The sequence below is a fragment of the Ascaphus truei genome, chromosome 1, assembly GCF_040206685.1.
Source record: "Ascaphus truei isolate aAscTru1 chromosome 1, aAscTru1.hap1, whole genome shotgun sequence".
NCBI lineage: Eukaryota > Metazoa > Chordata > Amphibia > Anura > Ascaphidae > Ascaphus > Ascaphus truei.
Window position 1 is genome coordinate 328,142,346 of NC_134483.1, and position 17,888 is coordinate 328,160,233.

Below are 17,888 nucleotides of genomic sequence, written 5' to 3' on the forward strand. Positions count from 1 at the left end.
TCCTCCCGAAGCCTCCCCTCCCCATTGGCTCACAGCCACACCACGTGACACGTCAACGCTAGGGATCACCATTTTCTTGTGTCCCATAGCGGCTGACGAGCCACAGCGTGTAGTGCGCTGTGCCGCCAGAGGGGACCGGGACCGGCTCGGGAGGATTCCCCTGCTGGTGGGGAACTCGCGTGTGGCCGCCCGCGTCAACGAGCGCAGCGGGACCGAGGCCTTAGACATGTGAATGTGCTCACAAGTGATCTTTTTATTTCATACTAGCTGAGAGACCCGGCGCTGCCCAGGACCAAAACCTCCTGCTCCCTCCTCTCTCCACATCCCTCTCCGCCTCCCCCCCTGCGCAGCTCCAGTTCATTGGCTGTTCGGGTGGGGGGGGGTGAGGGGCTGCGGAGGAGCAGCGTGCGTTGGCTGTTCTGGTGGGGGGGGGGAGTGAGGGGCTGCGGGGGAGCAGCGTGCGTTGGCTGTTCAGGTGGGGGGGGGGTGAGGGGCTGTGGAGGAGCAGCGTGCGTTGGGTGTTCGGGTGGGGGGGGGGGTGAGGGGCTGCGGAGGAGCAGCGTGAGTTGGGTGTTCGGGTGGGGGGGGGTGAGGGGCTGCGGAGGAGCAGCGTGCGTTGGCTGTTCGGGTGGGGGGGGTGAGGGGCTGCGGAGGAGCAGCGTGAGTTGGGTGTTCGGGTGGGGGGGGGGTGAGGGGCTGCGGAGGAGCAGCGTGCGTTGGCTGTTCAGGTGGGGGGGGTGAGGGGCACACACACACACACACACACACACACACATGCATACATACACACACACACACACACACACACACGCACATGCATACACACACACACACACACACACACACACACACACACATACACATACATACGCACACACACACACACACACACACACACACACATACACATACATACATACGCACACACACACACACACATACATACATACGCACACACACACACACACACACACACATACACATACACACACATACATACGCTACCGGCGGTAGCGGCGCGAGAACTTACTGTTTGAGTCGTCCACGCTCACTGCCGTGTGCGCGAGCGGCCCTAGCATACAATGGCTGGGTAACCACAGCCAATTATAACTGCCACGCGTGCGAACGGCGCAGCAAGAGCGCCCACTGTATTACGGGCCTAAGGCAGCTTTGCCCCAGTTCTAGTCATTCTTACGGAAGTTGCCTGTCTTCTGCAAATTAGTAGCAGCACAGTGGTCAGATGGCAGCTCCTGTCCCTGCATCATGTCCATCTCCTTGTTCCACTTACCCACAGACACGCACAGCCCTTCTTTCCATGAGAATAAGAGGCAGATTGTTGCCCTTTAAAAAAAAAACACAAAAAAAAACCCTTGATGAGTAACAGGCCCAAGAATATCATTATTTAAGATGTCAAAAAGGAAGTTGTTGCTGTAATAAAAGATTAAATCTAGCAAACATTTTACTTCCCAAATTGACCCAGGACAGATGTACTGTTGCCAACTTTATTTGACCTACTGATAATGCAGAATATCTCGTTACAATGCTGAATATCACAGAGTTTCCATAGGATTCAATGGCAGGGATAACGCAGAATATCCCAGGATGTCCCTCCACCACCGGCTGGAGCAATAACTCTGGCTACTGCTGTACATTGTGACACTTAGCTAGCATAAAACAGAAATCAAAAGCAACTCCAGAGTTTATTGCATTTTTATCTCCCTTTTGTATTTCTAGGATTTTATGGTGGGAAAGGATATCGGTGAACAAAGCTCATCTTATGCTTTTGCTAATCAAGGATTCAGGTATGATCAACTTTTAACTTATTTACCACAGTTTTTATTTTTCCAGTCTCCAGCGAGTAAAATGTTTTTCAGCTTGGGAAGATGGCTTCACAGCATATTGACTAAGGACCTACGTGTGCCTCCCACTGCTTCAGTATGCATTGCACTGGGTATAGGTCCCTCAGATGACCCAGGAGTTGAAGTCAGGTCTCTTCTAAAAAAAAAAAAGGTGTCATAACATTATTTTCTCTGAACTGTGTACTAGATGACGGATAAAATATCAATATCAACGCTTTATACTGTAGTTTAATTCTGTTACAACTTCGTAGGGAACGTTTTGCCTTTGTGTACTCTCCAAATATCTAATTTTTCTAGATTTTCCACCATTAAAATGTAGAGTTGAAATTGGAAAAGATCTATATAAGACCAACAACAAAGAGCAACAAAAAGTAAACTGGAGCGGAATGAATTATTCATGGACCTGGATATATTCTGAATAGACGGCTATGCTGTTTGACTCTAACTTTCTCAAACAGCACATTACAGAGATCTTTTTTATTTAAAGCAGATTTCCCCCGTGCTATTTTTTTTAATTTGATTTTTTTTTACCTGATTCATGGTCCACAGAACGACCACCGTGTCCCTGAGTGACGAAGGCCACTGGGCCAATCTCACTTTGGCAAGCCACTAGAAAGCTGCAACATTGAAAGATGTCACCACCTTCTATTTGTGACTCCATAAGCATATTTGTAGGTTTTTTTCCTGTCACAATGTCCACACAAAAAAACTACAAATATGTCAGGAATTGGGGGAGCGAAGGGGGTTCCCGAGAGGTTGGGAGACTATAGATCAGCTCAGAGGGATCCTCTGGTTCAGTTAATGTAAAAATCATTTTGGGGGTGGGTATTGCTGCCTAAACCTCATACTCTCAGTGAAAATGTTTTTTCCTTGTGCCTCTTTCCTTGCATCTAAGTTACCACCCTATACATAGATGTTTCTGTGATATACCCGTTTTGTACAATAAATATTGCATAATGGCCAATTCTCCTTGTTGGTAATGCCTTGTAATGTTAACGTTTTTTTTTTTTTTTTTTAGGATCCCAAAAAGCAAAGATGGCGGTCACACAGAGAAAGCACCTTTTCAAATCACCTTTCAATCTCATCCTGACCATAGTAGTATCGGAGGAGAGAATCAACCCCATCCAACAGGCACTATTGCCAGTCAACCCGATCCAGCAGGCACTATTGCCAGTCAACCCCATCCAACAGGCACTATTGCCAGTCGAAGCACAAGGCAAGTGGAAATTCAGAAGCATACCAGAACCCAAAGTCTTACACCAACTGCGGGAATGCACAACCCTCGTAATGAGTCAAGGCAGGTTCCTTTACCCTTATCCAGTCTTCCAAACTCCTCGAAAATAGCACAATCCACTCCCACCCATACTACAACAGACTTTTATATGGCTGATGAATTCTTGTATACTGGGAAGAATGGAAAAACATGGGCTCCTCCAGTTGAAGATGTGGGTAAGACACCTCTGGATTGGAGATCGCACGACAATAATTCTCTCGAGGAACTAACTGAGGAAGCAAGAATAAAAAGGTCCGCTCCACCACAGATGCCACCACCCTCAAAAATAAAGTGTGCTAATTCAGTCAATGAAGATCATTGTGCACAGAATAACTCCTACTGTCCCTTACCCGAACACAAACTTTCTCCGAGGGGAAAAAGCTGTGGAATGTGGAGCAGCAGTTCTTCTGAGCCTGAAACCGCTTTCCACCATGGAAAAATATCCCTCCGTATATCGGAGTCTTATCTCCTGTCAACTGCTCCAGTGGTTGGGCAGGATGATGAGGATGATGAGGTGTTTATCAAAGAGCAAGAGATAAGGAAATTCACAGAAGCACCTATAACTCCTCCATCCCCACCTCCCTTTCCAGCTCCCGTCCTGGAGGATGCTCTTTTCCATAAAAGAATAGATGCGTTCCCACCTGCACCTGCCTCTCTGCATGGGAAGTGTGAGAACAACCATGACACATCTACACAAGTCAAAGAGGATGTCTATGAAAGGTAAAAAGACATGTAAAAATAACATTCATGTACAGTAGTAACAACGTTCAATGCTCTGTCACTCAAAAGATTTGTCTCCCTTAATATATGCAACATTTGATTTGTATGCATAACATTTTAATTGCATAATGGATTGCAATAGATTTATGAGGCAGGGAACGGTATTAATAATTAATCAATTCTCAATTGACAACCAACTGTACAATAGAGTTGTATTTGTATGTAATAGTAACAGTGTGTGGAGTGCTGTGCATACAATTGTGCTTGCACAATAGGTCCCTGTCCCAAACAGCTTACAGACCTAACGCAAGGCTCTGGGATTTGAACTGTGTTCTCCTGCTTCTAAAATATTTATCCTACTCTTTCCTGCTAACCCAAAAATAATCATACCAGTCGCATCTTTACACAGCATCCAACACAACAAACTTACATTTACTTTGTGCTGCTCAAAGATATCCGTAATGCACTCACATTTATTTTTGATGTATCTACATGTCAACATACTACCCCTTGGATTAGGGGTTCTCTTTTTTCAGTGATTTGTTTTGTCTTCTAATCCCTATATTTGAAATTGCTATATTGTAACATATTCTTATTATATGTAAAGAGAATCTAATTTATGTTATGAATGCTTTTTTTCTTGGCAGATATCCCTACTGTGTTGATGAGATGGCAAAAGCAGCAATAAACATGGAAAAGAGCGGTTCTAGGTTGTTTAACTCTGGTGCACCAATGAGGGACGCAGAATTTAATTTGATCAGACCGTCCTCTACTTTGCAAGTACCTCAGCACACAGCAACCACTGTGGAAGCAGCACAGAACTCTGCAGCGAAACTTCTCAACCAACCTGAGGAGACTTCCATCCGCACAGCTCAGAATTCAGGGAAGGACAACCCCACTTCTGAAAGCCACAGTACCTTAACTTACATCAACACGAACTTGATGACTCCAGAGGATGTCAAGTCACGGGAGCTGGCAAAGGAGATTGTTAACAAGGATAAGTCCCTGGCCGACATTTTGGATCCTGAGTCCAAGATGAAGACCACTATGGATTTAATGGAGGGGCTTTTTAGTAAGAGCAGCAATGAACTGAAAACGAACAATATAAAAAGGAAGAAGATGAAAATGTTGGCAGACAAGATTACATCAGAAGAAAGAGGAAAGTAAGTGATGTTTTTGTTGCTGTTAGATGAGACAAATAGATCTGTAAAAATGCTACCATTTCTTTGTAGCTCATGAACATAAGGCCGTGTGTATAATGCCTGCGACGGGCGACAATGCAACGGAGCGGACTTTGGAAGCCGGGAATATTTGATTTTTCAAGGGCTGTCGCCTCATGTGATAGCCCCTGAACAAATCAAATGCCCGGAAGCCCGCGACGCCACCGCAAAGCGCAATATAACTTTCGCTAGCGGTGACGGGTGACGTCACCCGTCCCGTCGCATCGCCGGTCGCGGGCACTATACGCGCGGCCTAATGGTGTCCACAATAAACATGCAGCAGTGTGTAGCAATACTGGCTACTGCTATGCAATTGCAAATTAAAGCTAATTTTAACTTTAGAGTAGAACACTTTGGCCCAGATTTGCTAAACAGTGCTAAATATTTGCTCAATTTGAGGCCCGTTTATTTAGCACTGACATTTACTTGGTTAATCTTGGACCAAGAGAAGTCCTAGACGGGTGTCCAAAGATACATTGGAATGGGACTCTTAGCTACCGCTCTTCAGCCCACTAGGGACACCGCATTGGGATTAAGATTACTTAAGGGGTACTGAAGGTTGGTGTTTTTTTAGAGTACGGAGTTAACGGGGTAAGGGTTTTAGTGTAAGGCGGTATGGTTAGGGTTTTTAGGGTAGCTATTTTTTTCAGAGCAAAGTATACTTGAATTGGCCTTAAAATGCGCTAATGTTTTGCACCGTTTAGCATGTCTAGGCCTTTAATTATCCACTAAACTGCCATGTTTTCTAGGGACCTGGCCACAGTAGCATAACCCATGTCTAAATAACACTAATGACCAATATGGAATCCCATCCCACAGACTTCATAACTCTTAGCGCAAGTCAAAGAACAGCATGGTCACATTGTAGACCAAGAAATCTTATAACTTCAAAAATTATTTTTGGGGGTCTTTATTTTTATGAAGATTTGTGGAGTTGCAGGCGTCTACAGATTCTCTGAATATACAAAAAAAAAATACAGTCATTTTCAGAGGGGAAAAGGATAATTAAATCTCTTTCAAGAGACTGCACCTCTTTGAACTATATGTCTGTTACCAAAATGCATGCTTTCGATGGAATGTACAGTACAAGTATACAATGTTTTTTTGCAATAGGTCATGAGTTCTGAGAGATGCAATCTGCTGCTAAGCGCCCAAAAATGTAAACTGTTTTATAATCCCATTGTCACACTGAAGGTTGTGAATAGCTATGACATTACACACACGCCTTTGCAATGTTCGGTGTCTCGTGCCTCCACTTTTCAGGACAGTGTGCATCGGCCTTGAGCATTAACACCCACGTAATATGCAGCTGCTTCAGACACTGTGGTAAAGGACAGAGGCTTTGAGGCTATCAGAGTTATGCTACATTGAAAGGAGTGCGGAGAGCAGTGATAAGAAAGGCTTTGCTATAAATAGATGTGTCTCTTCTTCACACACAACATATTTCAAGAAAGAAAGCCCATCTAAATTTCAAAATGGGTTTCATTTTTTGACTTATTAATATTGTTACTCTCAGGAAAAGAAGGGGATATTTACCAATCAACTGAGTTGGTACACATGCAAATACCTGTGTAAAGTAATTTGCATTGTTTTTGTTCAACGGCACCTCCGTTTGTGTAACAATGTAGCGTGATGTGCAGCAAAGGAGTAATGTCAAAGAAAAACTTGAGTTGACACCTTCACTTGTATTGTATTGTATTGTATGTCTTTATTTATATAGCGCCATTAATGTACATAGCGCTTCACAGCAGTAATACATGTGGTAATCCAATAAATAACAGATAATATAAATAACAGATCATGGGAATAAGTGCTTCAGACATTAAGGAAGAGGAGTCCCTGCTCCGAGGAGCTTACAGTCTAATTGGTAGGTAGGGAGAACGTACAGAGACAGTAGGAGGGAGTTCTGGTAAGTGCAACTGCAGGGGGCTAAGCTTTATGTGCCATGTGTTCAGAATAGCCACAGTGCTATTCATATGCTGCTTTCACATGCCACTGTGATCCCCATTATCACGTATAACTCGAGTGAATTAAAGTTTATATGAAAAGTCATTTTAACGAACAAACCGACAAGTGTCATCATGCACTAGAAACTTAAATAGTTCCGTGCTTTTTCCACAAAGAAGAAATAGAGGGCTCCCCTTATTGTGTTACCACCCAGCAGAACTGACCAGGTGGAACAGAACACATTATTATGGTCCCAGACAAGAACAGAACTATCCTACATATCCGTCCTTTTAATTGTTCATTATTGTTTTTCAATGTGCTGCTAGAATAAGGTGACCATATTTTTAAAGTGACAAACTATAAAATTATTTATTAATCATCTCTCCCTCACGCACCTCATCTCTCTTCACTCTCACTCTCCCCCTCTCTCACATTACCCTCTCACTCCTCCACCTGTCCACATCCATCCACAACATCTCTTTCGCTCACTCACTAAAGGCCCCCTCCTCTCACATCCCCACCTCGTCTCACACTCAATCTCCCCCACCCCACACACAACCACCTGCCCCCCCCCCAGAAATCTCTCCCTCACCCCCCCCAAGAATCACACACACCTCCCCCCTAAGAATTACACACCTCCCCCTAGAAACACACACACCTCCCCCCTAAGAATTACACACCTCCCCCCACAAGAATCCCACACACAGCTCCCTCCCCCCCAAGAATCATGCACGCACCTCCCCCGAAAGCATAGCGCACACACACCTCCCCCACCCAAGAAACGCACACACACTTTACCTTGGGGCAGAGGTGAGCCTACGGTCCCGTAGCTGGATTCGGAATTTGAGCCCCGATTTCCGGGTGGACCCAACGTCCAGCGCCGACGGACCGCAGCTGGAGACTAAAACATCTTGTGTACTGGATTTGAATTTGCCGCTCCAAGAGGTTTGGAGCGGCAATTTCAAAACCTTTACAAATGAGACGTTTTACTCAGCCTTTTGGGACATTGGGATAAGTGCTCTAAAACCGCTACTGTCCAGGTAAAACTGGTACGAATGGTCACTTTGTGCTAGAATAGTGTGCAAGGCATCGCCTTTTGTACCTTGTCCACATGTCGGTCTGCTGAATAGAAACGGAAGTCCGTACAAAAAGTGCCTTGCTTGACTGATCATGCTTTAGTTGTGTTCTGGCTGTGATCTGCAGGTACACACCTATAAGTAATGCACTAGCCACCTTCCTTTTTGCTCCCAGAGGGGTCTGTAACACTTTGCAATGCATCGCAGGCGCTCTGCAAGCAATTCAGTTCCATTTCGATTCCACCCCCCACACACACAGAGTATGATTTGGGCTTAAAACTCCCCCATCCTTTCTATGGAAATGGATCACTATTAGATCAGTCGAACTTGGGGTTTTCCGATGCGTCTTTTCTTACTTTAATCAAGGTGAACATGATAGTATAAATCAGTGAAGAAATACTAATTAGTGAAAAAAAAACAAATATACATAATAATAATACAACCCCTTTATGTTATGAGGTGCTGCTCCATCAAAGAAACCTTCCACTTGGTCTTTCAGAAAGGAGCGCAACTCCCAGGAACCATATGTGGGATAAAGGGAAAAAAACACAAGTAGTGCAATGTTGTATGATGCAGTGTTTGCTAAGTGTGAGGTGGGGTAATGGATGCACTCACAAAGTAGATGTGTAAAACAAGCAGGTGCTGCACTTAAGCTCGGCAGCTACAGTAGCTGCAGATCTTCTCTCAGATGCCATAACCAACATCAAAGAACAGTGCGTGCATTCATTGCCCAACCTCACAGTTGGCAAACACTGCATCATGCCCTATTGCACGGTTTGTTTATTTCCTGTGTCCCACATATAGTTCCTGGGGAGTTGCGCTCCTACTCTTGTCCATAGATTCAATCAAGGTGTGTATCGGCCAATATTTGTTTGTTTTTTTGCACGTCATGGTGCAATCACGTCTAGCCGTCTGTATCAGTCCATTTCTCTAAGACAAGGCTGAAAGCTTACACCGAACCGCATATAAAATTATATAGCGCTATTACGAAGCAATACAGTAAATAAGTAATCTGCATTTGTAATGCAAGTTCAGGTGTTGGATTATGATATTGTAAATGTATTATGTTTTAGCAGATTTTTATTGTGACACAGTAGCAGCTGTTGAGAAAAGGTTTTGCTTGCAGAAAGTTTTAGTGTAAGGCTGTTGGAATTACTAATATTCCCAAAAGCATGGGGGGGGGGGGGGGAAAGAACGAAAAAGGAAAAATACACAAGCAAAACAAGTGTTCATTCTGTTTGTTTTATTCCTTTGATACAATGATTACCACTGCAATTCCAAGCTCAAAGCAAAGACACATAGCGCCACCAAGTGGAATATTTAGAAAATAATAGCATACTGTAGTTTATTTATTTATAAAATATTTTACCAGGAAGTAATACATTGAGAGTTACCTCTCGTTTGCAAGTATGTCCTGGGCACAAAGTTAAGACAAATAATACATGGTTACAAATACAGTTACACAAGTGAACAGGGTATACATTATATACAAGACATTGCATGCACAGTTATGATAATATATATTATAGGCGTATGTAATAGTTACAGACCAGATTAAAATGTGAGACAGCCTTAGTTTTGAAAGAACTCAAACTGGTGGTGGATGTGAGAGACAGTTGTTCCAGTTTTGGGGTGCACGGTAAGAGGAGGAGCGGCCGGATACTTTGTTGAACCTTGGGACCATGAACAGTCTTTTGGAGTCAGATCTCAGATGATAAGTGCTGCGTGTGGTGGGGGGTGAGGAGCTTGTTCAGATAGATGGGTAGCTGGCCCATAAAGAATTTAAAGGCAAGACAGGAAAGATTAACTTTGCGCCTAGACTCAAGTGATGACCAGTCTAGTTCTTTGAGCATTTCGCAGTGATGTGTGTTGTAGTTGCATTGGAGAACAAAGCGGCATATTGAATTGCAGAGTGTGTCAAGTTTGCCAAGGTGGGTTTGGGGTGCCGAACCATATACTATGTCTCCATTGTCGATAATTGGCATTAGCATCTGCTGTGCAATACGCTTTCTGACCAGCAGACTTCGGCTAAGGCCCCGCTGCCTCAGACCACGCGACCGCACTGCAGACAGGCGGCACGTGGAGATGCACTTGGGGCTTTTTCTAATTGGATCTATATCCAGTAGAATGAAAGGACCTACTAACTTGGGAAGTGGGGAGGGGGGGGCTTAAAACCTGGGAAGGAGGCGCCACCAACCTCCAACAGCTGAGAATAGGTTAACAAAACACAGAACCCCAGCAAGCTCTTTTTGGGAACCCCTGAGCCCCCACAAAATATATGTATGTATTTAAGTGTCAAAATGGAGTGCTATTGAGCGTGGCATATGTATACAACAGACAACGGAGAAGCCGAATGCTACATCCAACATGACAGAAATACACAGTAAAATACTTATATATTCTCTTGAAAAGGGGTCATTTAGTTTAACCCTTTGGCCAAAGCATTGTAAGCTTGCAAGCCACGACAAGGCAGACACCCATTCGCAAGTCCTAACACTGCCAGATAAAATACTAATATAGCTCTATTACTATACCTCTGTCGTCTGTTATTTAAAACTAGTAACAGGAGTTAGGGTGGTGTTAGCGTTGGTTCTGATCTGGAGCTCAGTCACAGGAAGCTTTAAAAATGTAGTCTTGGTCCCAAATACCATTGTTACAGTCTTGTCAGTGTTTTGTCAGTCAGTGTTTAAAAACAGTTTGTTTTGGGAAGTCCAATTTTTCAGTCTCAAAAAGTCAGACTGAAGTATGTGTTCAAGGTCGGAGAGGCTAGGGCTGTGTGCATATAGGATTGTGGCATCTGTATACATTTGTATTGAAGCTTCATTACAAGCCATGGGACAATCATTGATTAACACTGAGAAGAGTAGGGGCCCCAGAACAGAGCCTTGAGGGACACCGCAGGTAATATCCAGGGGGTTGGAGTTAGAGCCTGAGATAGACATGTAGGGATCTTCCTGATAGGTAGGACTGAAACCAGTATAAAGCATGCTTCCCCATTTCCAGATAACTGGAGTTTGTTAAGCAGGAGAGCATGATCAACTATATCAAAAGCCTTTGCAAAATCTAGGAATATTGCACCAGTGAGTTGTCCCCGTTCCATTCCACACTGGATTTCATTGCAAACTTTTAGCAGGATAGTTACGGTGGAGTGTTTGGGGCGGAAGCCAGATTGGAATTGGCTAGGGAAATTTGTCTTGGTATAGTAATCGCTTAATTGGGAGTGGACACATTGTTCCATGACTTTGGATAGTATTGGGAGAAGTGAGATTGGCCTGTAGTTTGAGACAGTGTTTTTGTCCCCACTTTTGAATATTGGGACAATTCAGGCAGCTTTCCATATCTTGGGGATATGGCCTGCAGACAGAATAGAGTTGACTATGGAAGCAATTGGTTTGGCAATGGCTGGGGCACCAAATCTTAGGAACTTAGATTGTAGTAAGTCAGGTCCACATTGGCTGCTTAGTTTTAATTTGAGGAGCGCTTGTGTAATCTCCTCTTCGGATACTGGGCCAAATTGAATATTGTGGGCAGTGTTGGGAGGTGGTGGGACTATATGGGTACTCCCAGGATGAGATTCATGTTTGTGGTTTGGGTTGCATTTCGCTAATAAGTTAGTAGCACACCCCAAAAAGTAATCATTGAATATATTTGCAATGTCAGTGGGGTTTGTCAGAGTAATATGCCCCTTAGTGATATTACTTGGTTATTGATGGTTAGAAGGTTGGAATATATTGTTGATAACCTTCCAGAAGTTAGCTGGGTTTGATGTATTCTGGAGGAGATTGTAAGAGTAATATTGTGCTTTTGCATGCCTTGTTTGCCTTGTGCGCATGTTCTATAGGCATCTGTAGTGATTGAGATCCTTGGTAGTGCCAGTTACTTTGTAGCTTTCCACAAGGCATCCCTGAACTGGTAAAGGGCTATAAGGTCAGTTGTAACCCATGGGAGCTGGCCCCCCCGTACCCTTATTCTGCGTAGTGGAGCATGGGTATCACAGATTTTTAAGAACTCGGATTGGAAATAGTCGAGAGGAGAATCGGGGTCAGGAATTAAATCGATTCTGTGCCAAGGGCAGTTGGTAAGGTCAGCCACAAACTGTTGTGGGTTAAAGTTTCTAAATGTTCTAGTGAGGAGAACTTTAGGGCTTGATTGGGGCGGTTTAATTTTCCTTACACAGTACACTATTGCATGGTCACTGAAAATGTCAGTTAGGATGCCAGAGGATTGGATTCTGCTGGGATTTGAGGAAAGAATCCAGTCTAGCAAGGAATGGTTATGCGATTTCAGGTTTGTCCGTGTGGGTTGGGAAATGAGTTGCGATAGATTAAGCGACTTGATTTGTATCTGGATTTTGTGGTTTTTAGGGTCAAGCCAATTGAAGTTGAAATCCCCAAGAACTAGCAGCTCACTCTTCTCATTCAGAGAGGAAATAGAGCCAAGAAACTGGGTGATATCAGACAGGGATTGTAGAGGGGCTTTAGGGGGGCGGTAGATGCCAGCAAGCAAGATAGGCTTAGAAAAGGGGAGGCAGATTCTGCCAACTAGGATTTCAAAAGAGGGTGGGCTTGGGGGGCAATTTAACATTGTAAATTGTAAGGTGTCTGCAATATAAAATAACATCTAAGATACATCGTGCGGTATAAAGACTATTCCATTGTAACTAAGCTTTGTACCCCGCTTCAAGAGTTCGTTAGAACTGAGGATTTGCGAACGAATCCTGCAAGGGCAGAACGAAAAGATTACTTTCGGCGGAGAAACTGGGTCGCATGCGGCGCCCCTAGCCAAAGACTGTCGCACGGCTCTATTTGCGCACCAACCCCGCTCCTGGGAATTGGTGCCTGGCGGCTTTATTTCTGTGAAGTTCGTTCCATGGACATTTTATTTTGTTTTGCCTGTTCCAGTAAGTGTTTATTCGTGTTATTTTGTAAATCAAGCTGTGTGTGTTTCTCGTGTAAATAAATCCCAATTTATTTTATCTCATGCTTTGCTCAATCAAAGGATCCGGTAATTAAGGTGTTAAACGCATTGGTCTCCCATGACAGGCTTTTACAGCTTGACACTGCAGTGATAACATTGAAAAAATGTATTCTAGCAACTCCTGTGTCATACCCTCTAGCTGTACCTTTTTAGCAGGTGCTGTTTATGCTCTGTACCTATTAAAACCAGGTGTACCTATTTCACCTATCTCTGCCTGTGTGTGAGAGCGGAGGAGCGCTCCACTCCTGTCTCTAACTGGTTGATACTCTGAGCCTTCAGCTAATTATAGCACCTTGAAAACTAGTGACTGACTTCATAAAGAATCAGCAGGGTATAGGAATATATATATATATATATATATATATATATATATATATATATATATATATATATGCAAATATAGCTGTATGCTCATCTGCATGTCTTAGGCAGGTCTGCAACCCCGCCTTTCCCCATTATCACCCAGCATACAGCACTTCCACTGCAGCAAGGGATTCTGGGAAATGACATGCAAATGAGCACACAGTGTCACTTTTTGCCTCAATAACCATTTTTAACATGGTTCCCTATAGGCTTAAGCTTGCTGCATGGTCACAGCTTTGAGCACAGCCAGGGTTAAGGTGCATACCCAGAAAACCACCCACAGACAGCTGTTTCGACCTTTTTTTTTTTTTTTTTTTTTAAATGTTTATTCACATTCACATATTTACAAACAGTAAATAAGAAAACTTTTCAATCAATAATAACTTTACAAGCAACATTGTATAATTAAAAAATTATTCTTTCATAATTTTCCAATACTAACAATAATCTCAGATACTTCACGAAAAACTTCTAATTCCAACAAAAAAAAACCCCCTACTTTACAAAAAAAACCTACATTATATATTCTATTTACATTCCTTCCTTTTTGTTTATTTCTATTTTTCCTTTTTCCTTTCCATACCCCACTAGACACATCAGAAAAACCCACCATTATTCCATCAATTATCATACATTCTTTCTATTTCAAAAAACAACCATTTACATTTCTATTTTATTCCCTTCCTCCTCCCCTTTACCAACACTATACATTCCTTACAGTGCATAGGATACAACAATACGTAACCATAACTCACTTCCCCAATCCTATCCTAGGCTTTTTGTACTTCCTTCACACTTTTTATCTCCATCCTCTAAAGCATGTCATACCCAATATCTTTTATTTTCTTTTTCTTATGGCACTCCCCTTTCTGCTATTTCTTTTTTTAGGTATTCCTCCATCCTTTTTAGTTCTTGAACTACCTCGTAATATCTTTTTTCCTCTTCTTTACTATTTGTTGCTTTTTTCGCTCTTAGTGTATTTCCTTCTATCGCCAACTTATCGAACTCAAACCCCCATCTGATGCGCATTCGTGTGTTCCACCTAAAAATTACCTTATTTGCTTCCGAGGTTTTTGTAATCATGGCTTCTACTCTTTCTAAAATTTCCCTTTCTGCTATTTTTGATTTAATCATACTCGCAATTTCGTCCCAAATTTTTTGTTCGTTCTTTTGGGCTTTTTCCTCCCCACTTTCTGCCGTTGATACTGCTCCTCCTTCACTTTCACTCCTACTTGTCCCCCCCACTTTCCGCTTTGGCATACTTGATGTCTTCCCCCCTTCTTCCCCATTGCTTGGGTGTTTTTCCACCCCACTCCCTTCACTTTCTGATGAGGAGATTTGTCCCCAATCACTCCCACTACTCCCAGCTCTTGCTGGTGTTGTTCCCAGAGTTTGCGTTTCCACGCCACCTAGGTTCCCCTTGGACTCTCCATACGCTTTCTCCCTTTTATCTGGCTTAATATTTTCCGGGGTCTCTTCCACCACTGTCACCTCTATAGGACTCACTAAATCTTGTCCTTTCTCCTCCTCACTCACGTCCTCCAGTTCACCCCAGGGCTCCGGGACTGCACTACCCTCTTTTATCTCCACCAACTGTATCTGCTCTTTTTTCATTTCCTCATATTCCCCTTTCGTAATGTTTTTCCTTTGGTGCATTACTTCGTCTAATCTCTTTATTATTTGCTGATCTGTACTCCCTACATGTTGTTTTCTAAAAATCTTTGTCCACAAGTCTACCTCCCCTACTGCCTTCTCAAACTCTTGCATTTTCTCCTTTAAAGTACTCTTACTTGGTACTTTTTCTGCCAGTTCCCCACATACCCTCCCAACTTTCTCCCTAGGTCCTCCTCTACTTTCCTCCTCTCTGTCTTGGTTAACCTCTTTTCTTTGCTGATTTTTCCGTTTTTGTGATTTCTTCTCTCCTACTTCCATTTCCTCCACCTCCTCTTGGGAATTCTCCCCCTTTTCTTGTACATCTTGTATTTCCATACTTTCTGCCCAACTAGGACTCCCTACCACCAGGGTTTCTACTTCTACTCCCCCTATCTCTTTCTGCAACATAGCCCCCTGCCTTGCCACTTCGGGCTTCTGCGCGAGGGACTCTAACACACGATCCTCTTCCTCTTTCTCTCTCCTTTGTTCCTCCAAGTAAATCTCAGTCAGGATAGGATCAGTCTCTATCTGGGAGACAGAAGAAAAAATGTGTGATGCTCTCAAGACAAATGTGTAGTTTGTAAAAATGTGCAATAAATTGGAAGACAACCTGTTCATATATATATGTCCTATTGGATCAGGTAATGAGCTATCCCACAAGGCAATGAGGTAAGGATAGTTACCAATTGATGATCCCTGGATATTGATTGATATTGATTGAGGCAAAGCTGGAATGGACTCACTTGGGAAAGCAGATTCCATGATGAACAGAAAGTCCTTGTAGATATCCAGCACCTCCAGGTTGAATGTGCCTCCGTTGTGGAAATCTTCACAGAAAGGGAGAGGGAAAAGAACGGAGCACTATCTCCAGTGCTGTAAAAAACAGCCAATAAACCACAGGATATGCGTTCCCAAAATAAAGCTATTTAATGGGTCAAAAAATCAGTAACAAAGCACACCAACGCGTTTCAGACCTTAATGAAACGCGTTGGTGTGCTTTCTATCTGGGAGACCTCTGACGAGGCCATTCCTTCCTTCTTCTCAGCAGGCTCCTTCTCACGGCAGCCTGTGCGTATGACCGCCTTGTACACTGCCGCATTAAGTGCCCTTCTTCACCACAAATGTCACACCTGCGTGGGGCCTTACAAGACGCTGCCATGTGCCCCTCTTTCCCACACACTCTACAAACAATTCCAGTCCTTGGGCACTCGTCCCTAGTATGCCCGTAAGTGAAGCAATGACGGCAGTACATAGGCTGGCCTTGATATGTCAAGAAACCGCGGTCCCCTCCAATACTAAAGCTGGCAGGCGGCTGTCTGACCCCTCCTATGCATGAAGGGTCTTCCTTAAAACGGACCCAAAACTTTGTCTTTCCGTTAAATACACCATAAACGTTGGTCGGTTCCACACCTCCCTTTACATGTGAGCAATACCTCTCCAAGAAGAAGATGATGTTCTGCTTACTCACATACGGATTGTACATATGTACCAGGATCTGTCGTTCCTCCCTCATGAAGCAGGGATAGACAGTAATTCCTCTCAGCCAGTCGTTATCTGCATTCGCCTTGCAGGTCTCGTATACTCCCAAAGCGTCCGCCTCACGCTGGAAAGTGACATCGTAGATCCCTTGACGGGGGAAATCCTGGATGCAGTACAGCAATCCCGTCCCGACATCGCACAGCTGTCTCAGCACCTTCTCCACGATCAGCTCCAAGACATCCCTGGAACGGACTTCCACTCTGGCCAGGAAACGCACCGTGTTCCTCAGACGCATCTCTGAAAAAGCCGCCATCGCCCACCGAAGCGCTCGGGATAGCGTACCCCCCTAATAGCAGCAAGTGGCTTAAGACTCCCGAAGGAGCCGATGCCACAGGGCCAAGGGGGCACAGTCCCAGCTACACAGCTGTTTCGACCTTGATGGGTCTCATCAGTGTGGGGTTGGATTTACTGGGAATGCAAGAGAGGCTATGGGATAGGCTAAACCATAATACTGAGTTAAGTTATGGTGAGTAAAAAAAGTGACAAAAACCCTCCACAGGAAAGCAAATATGCAAATATAGCTGTATGCTCATCTGTGGAAGTGCTGTATGCTGGGTGATAATGGGGAAAGGCGGGGTTGCAGACCTGCCTAAGACATGCAGATGAGCATACAGCTATATTTGCATATTTGCTTTCCTGTGGAGGGTTTTTGTCACTTTGTTTACTCACCATAACTTAACTCAGTATTATGGTTTAGCCTATCCCATAGCCTCTCTTGCATTCCCAGTAAATCCAACCCCACACTGATGAGACCCATCAAGGTCGAAACAGCTGTCTGTGGGTGGTTTTCTGGGTATGCACCTTAACCCTGGCTGTGCTCAAAGCTGTGACCATGCAGCAAGCTTAAGCCTATAGGGAACCATGTTAAAAATGGTTTTTGAAGCAAAAAGTGGCACTGCGTGCTCATTTGCATGTCATTTCCCAGAATCCCTTGCTGCAGTGGAAGTGCTGTATGCTGGGTGATAATGGTGAAAGGTGGGGTTGCAGACCTGCCTAAGACATGCAGATGAGCATACAGTTGTATTTGCATATTTGCTTTCCTGTGGAGGGTTTTTGTCACTTTTTTTACTCACCATAACTTAACTCAGTATTATGGTATATATATATATATATATATATATATATATATACACACAGCAGGGCCCTGCTTCTCGGCGCTCCGCTTTTTGGCGATCCGCTGATATGGCGGCACCGAGAAGGGGGCCGCCATGTTGAATTTAAAATCGCGCATGCAGCAGCAGTGAAAATCGCCGGATCCGCT

At 43.8% G+C, this 17,888-nt stretch overlaps 1 protein-coding gene across 3 annotated transcripts in view; it reads left to right on the forward strand.

The window, feature by feature from the left end:
* SHROOM3 (shroom family member 3) overlaps positions 1 to 17,888 on the forward strand; it is a 413,191-nt gene that overhangs the window by 377,014 nt on the left and 18,289 nt on the right. For all 3 annotated transcript variants that reach the window (XM_075606730.1, XM_075606734.1, XM_075606741.1), the window contains 3 exons: positions 1,735 to 1,802; positions 2,878 to 3,852; positions 4,500 to 5,015. In XM_075606730.1, the coding sequence (XP_075462845.1) occupies positions 1,735 to 1,802; positions 2,878 to 3,852; positions 4,500 to 5,015 (1,559 nt within the window). The remainder of the gene's footprint in view (positions 1 to 1,734; positions 1,803 to 2,877; positions 3,853 to 4,499; positions 5,016 to 17,888) is intronic.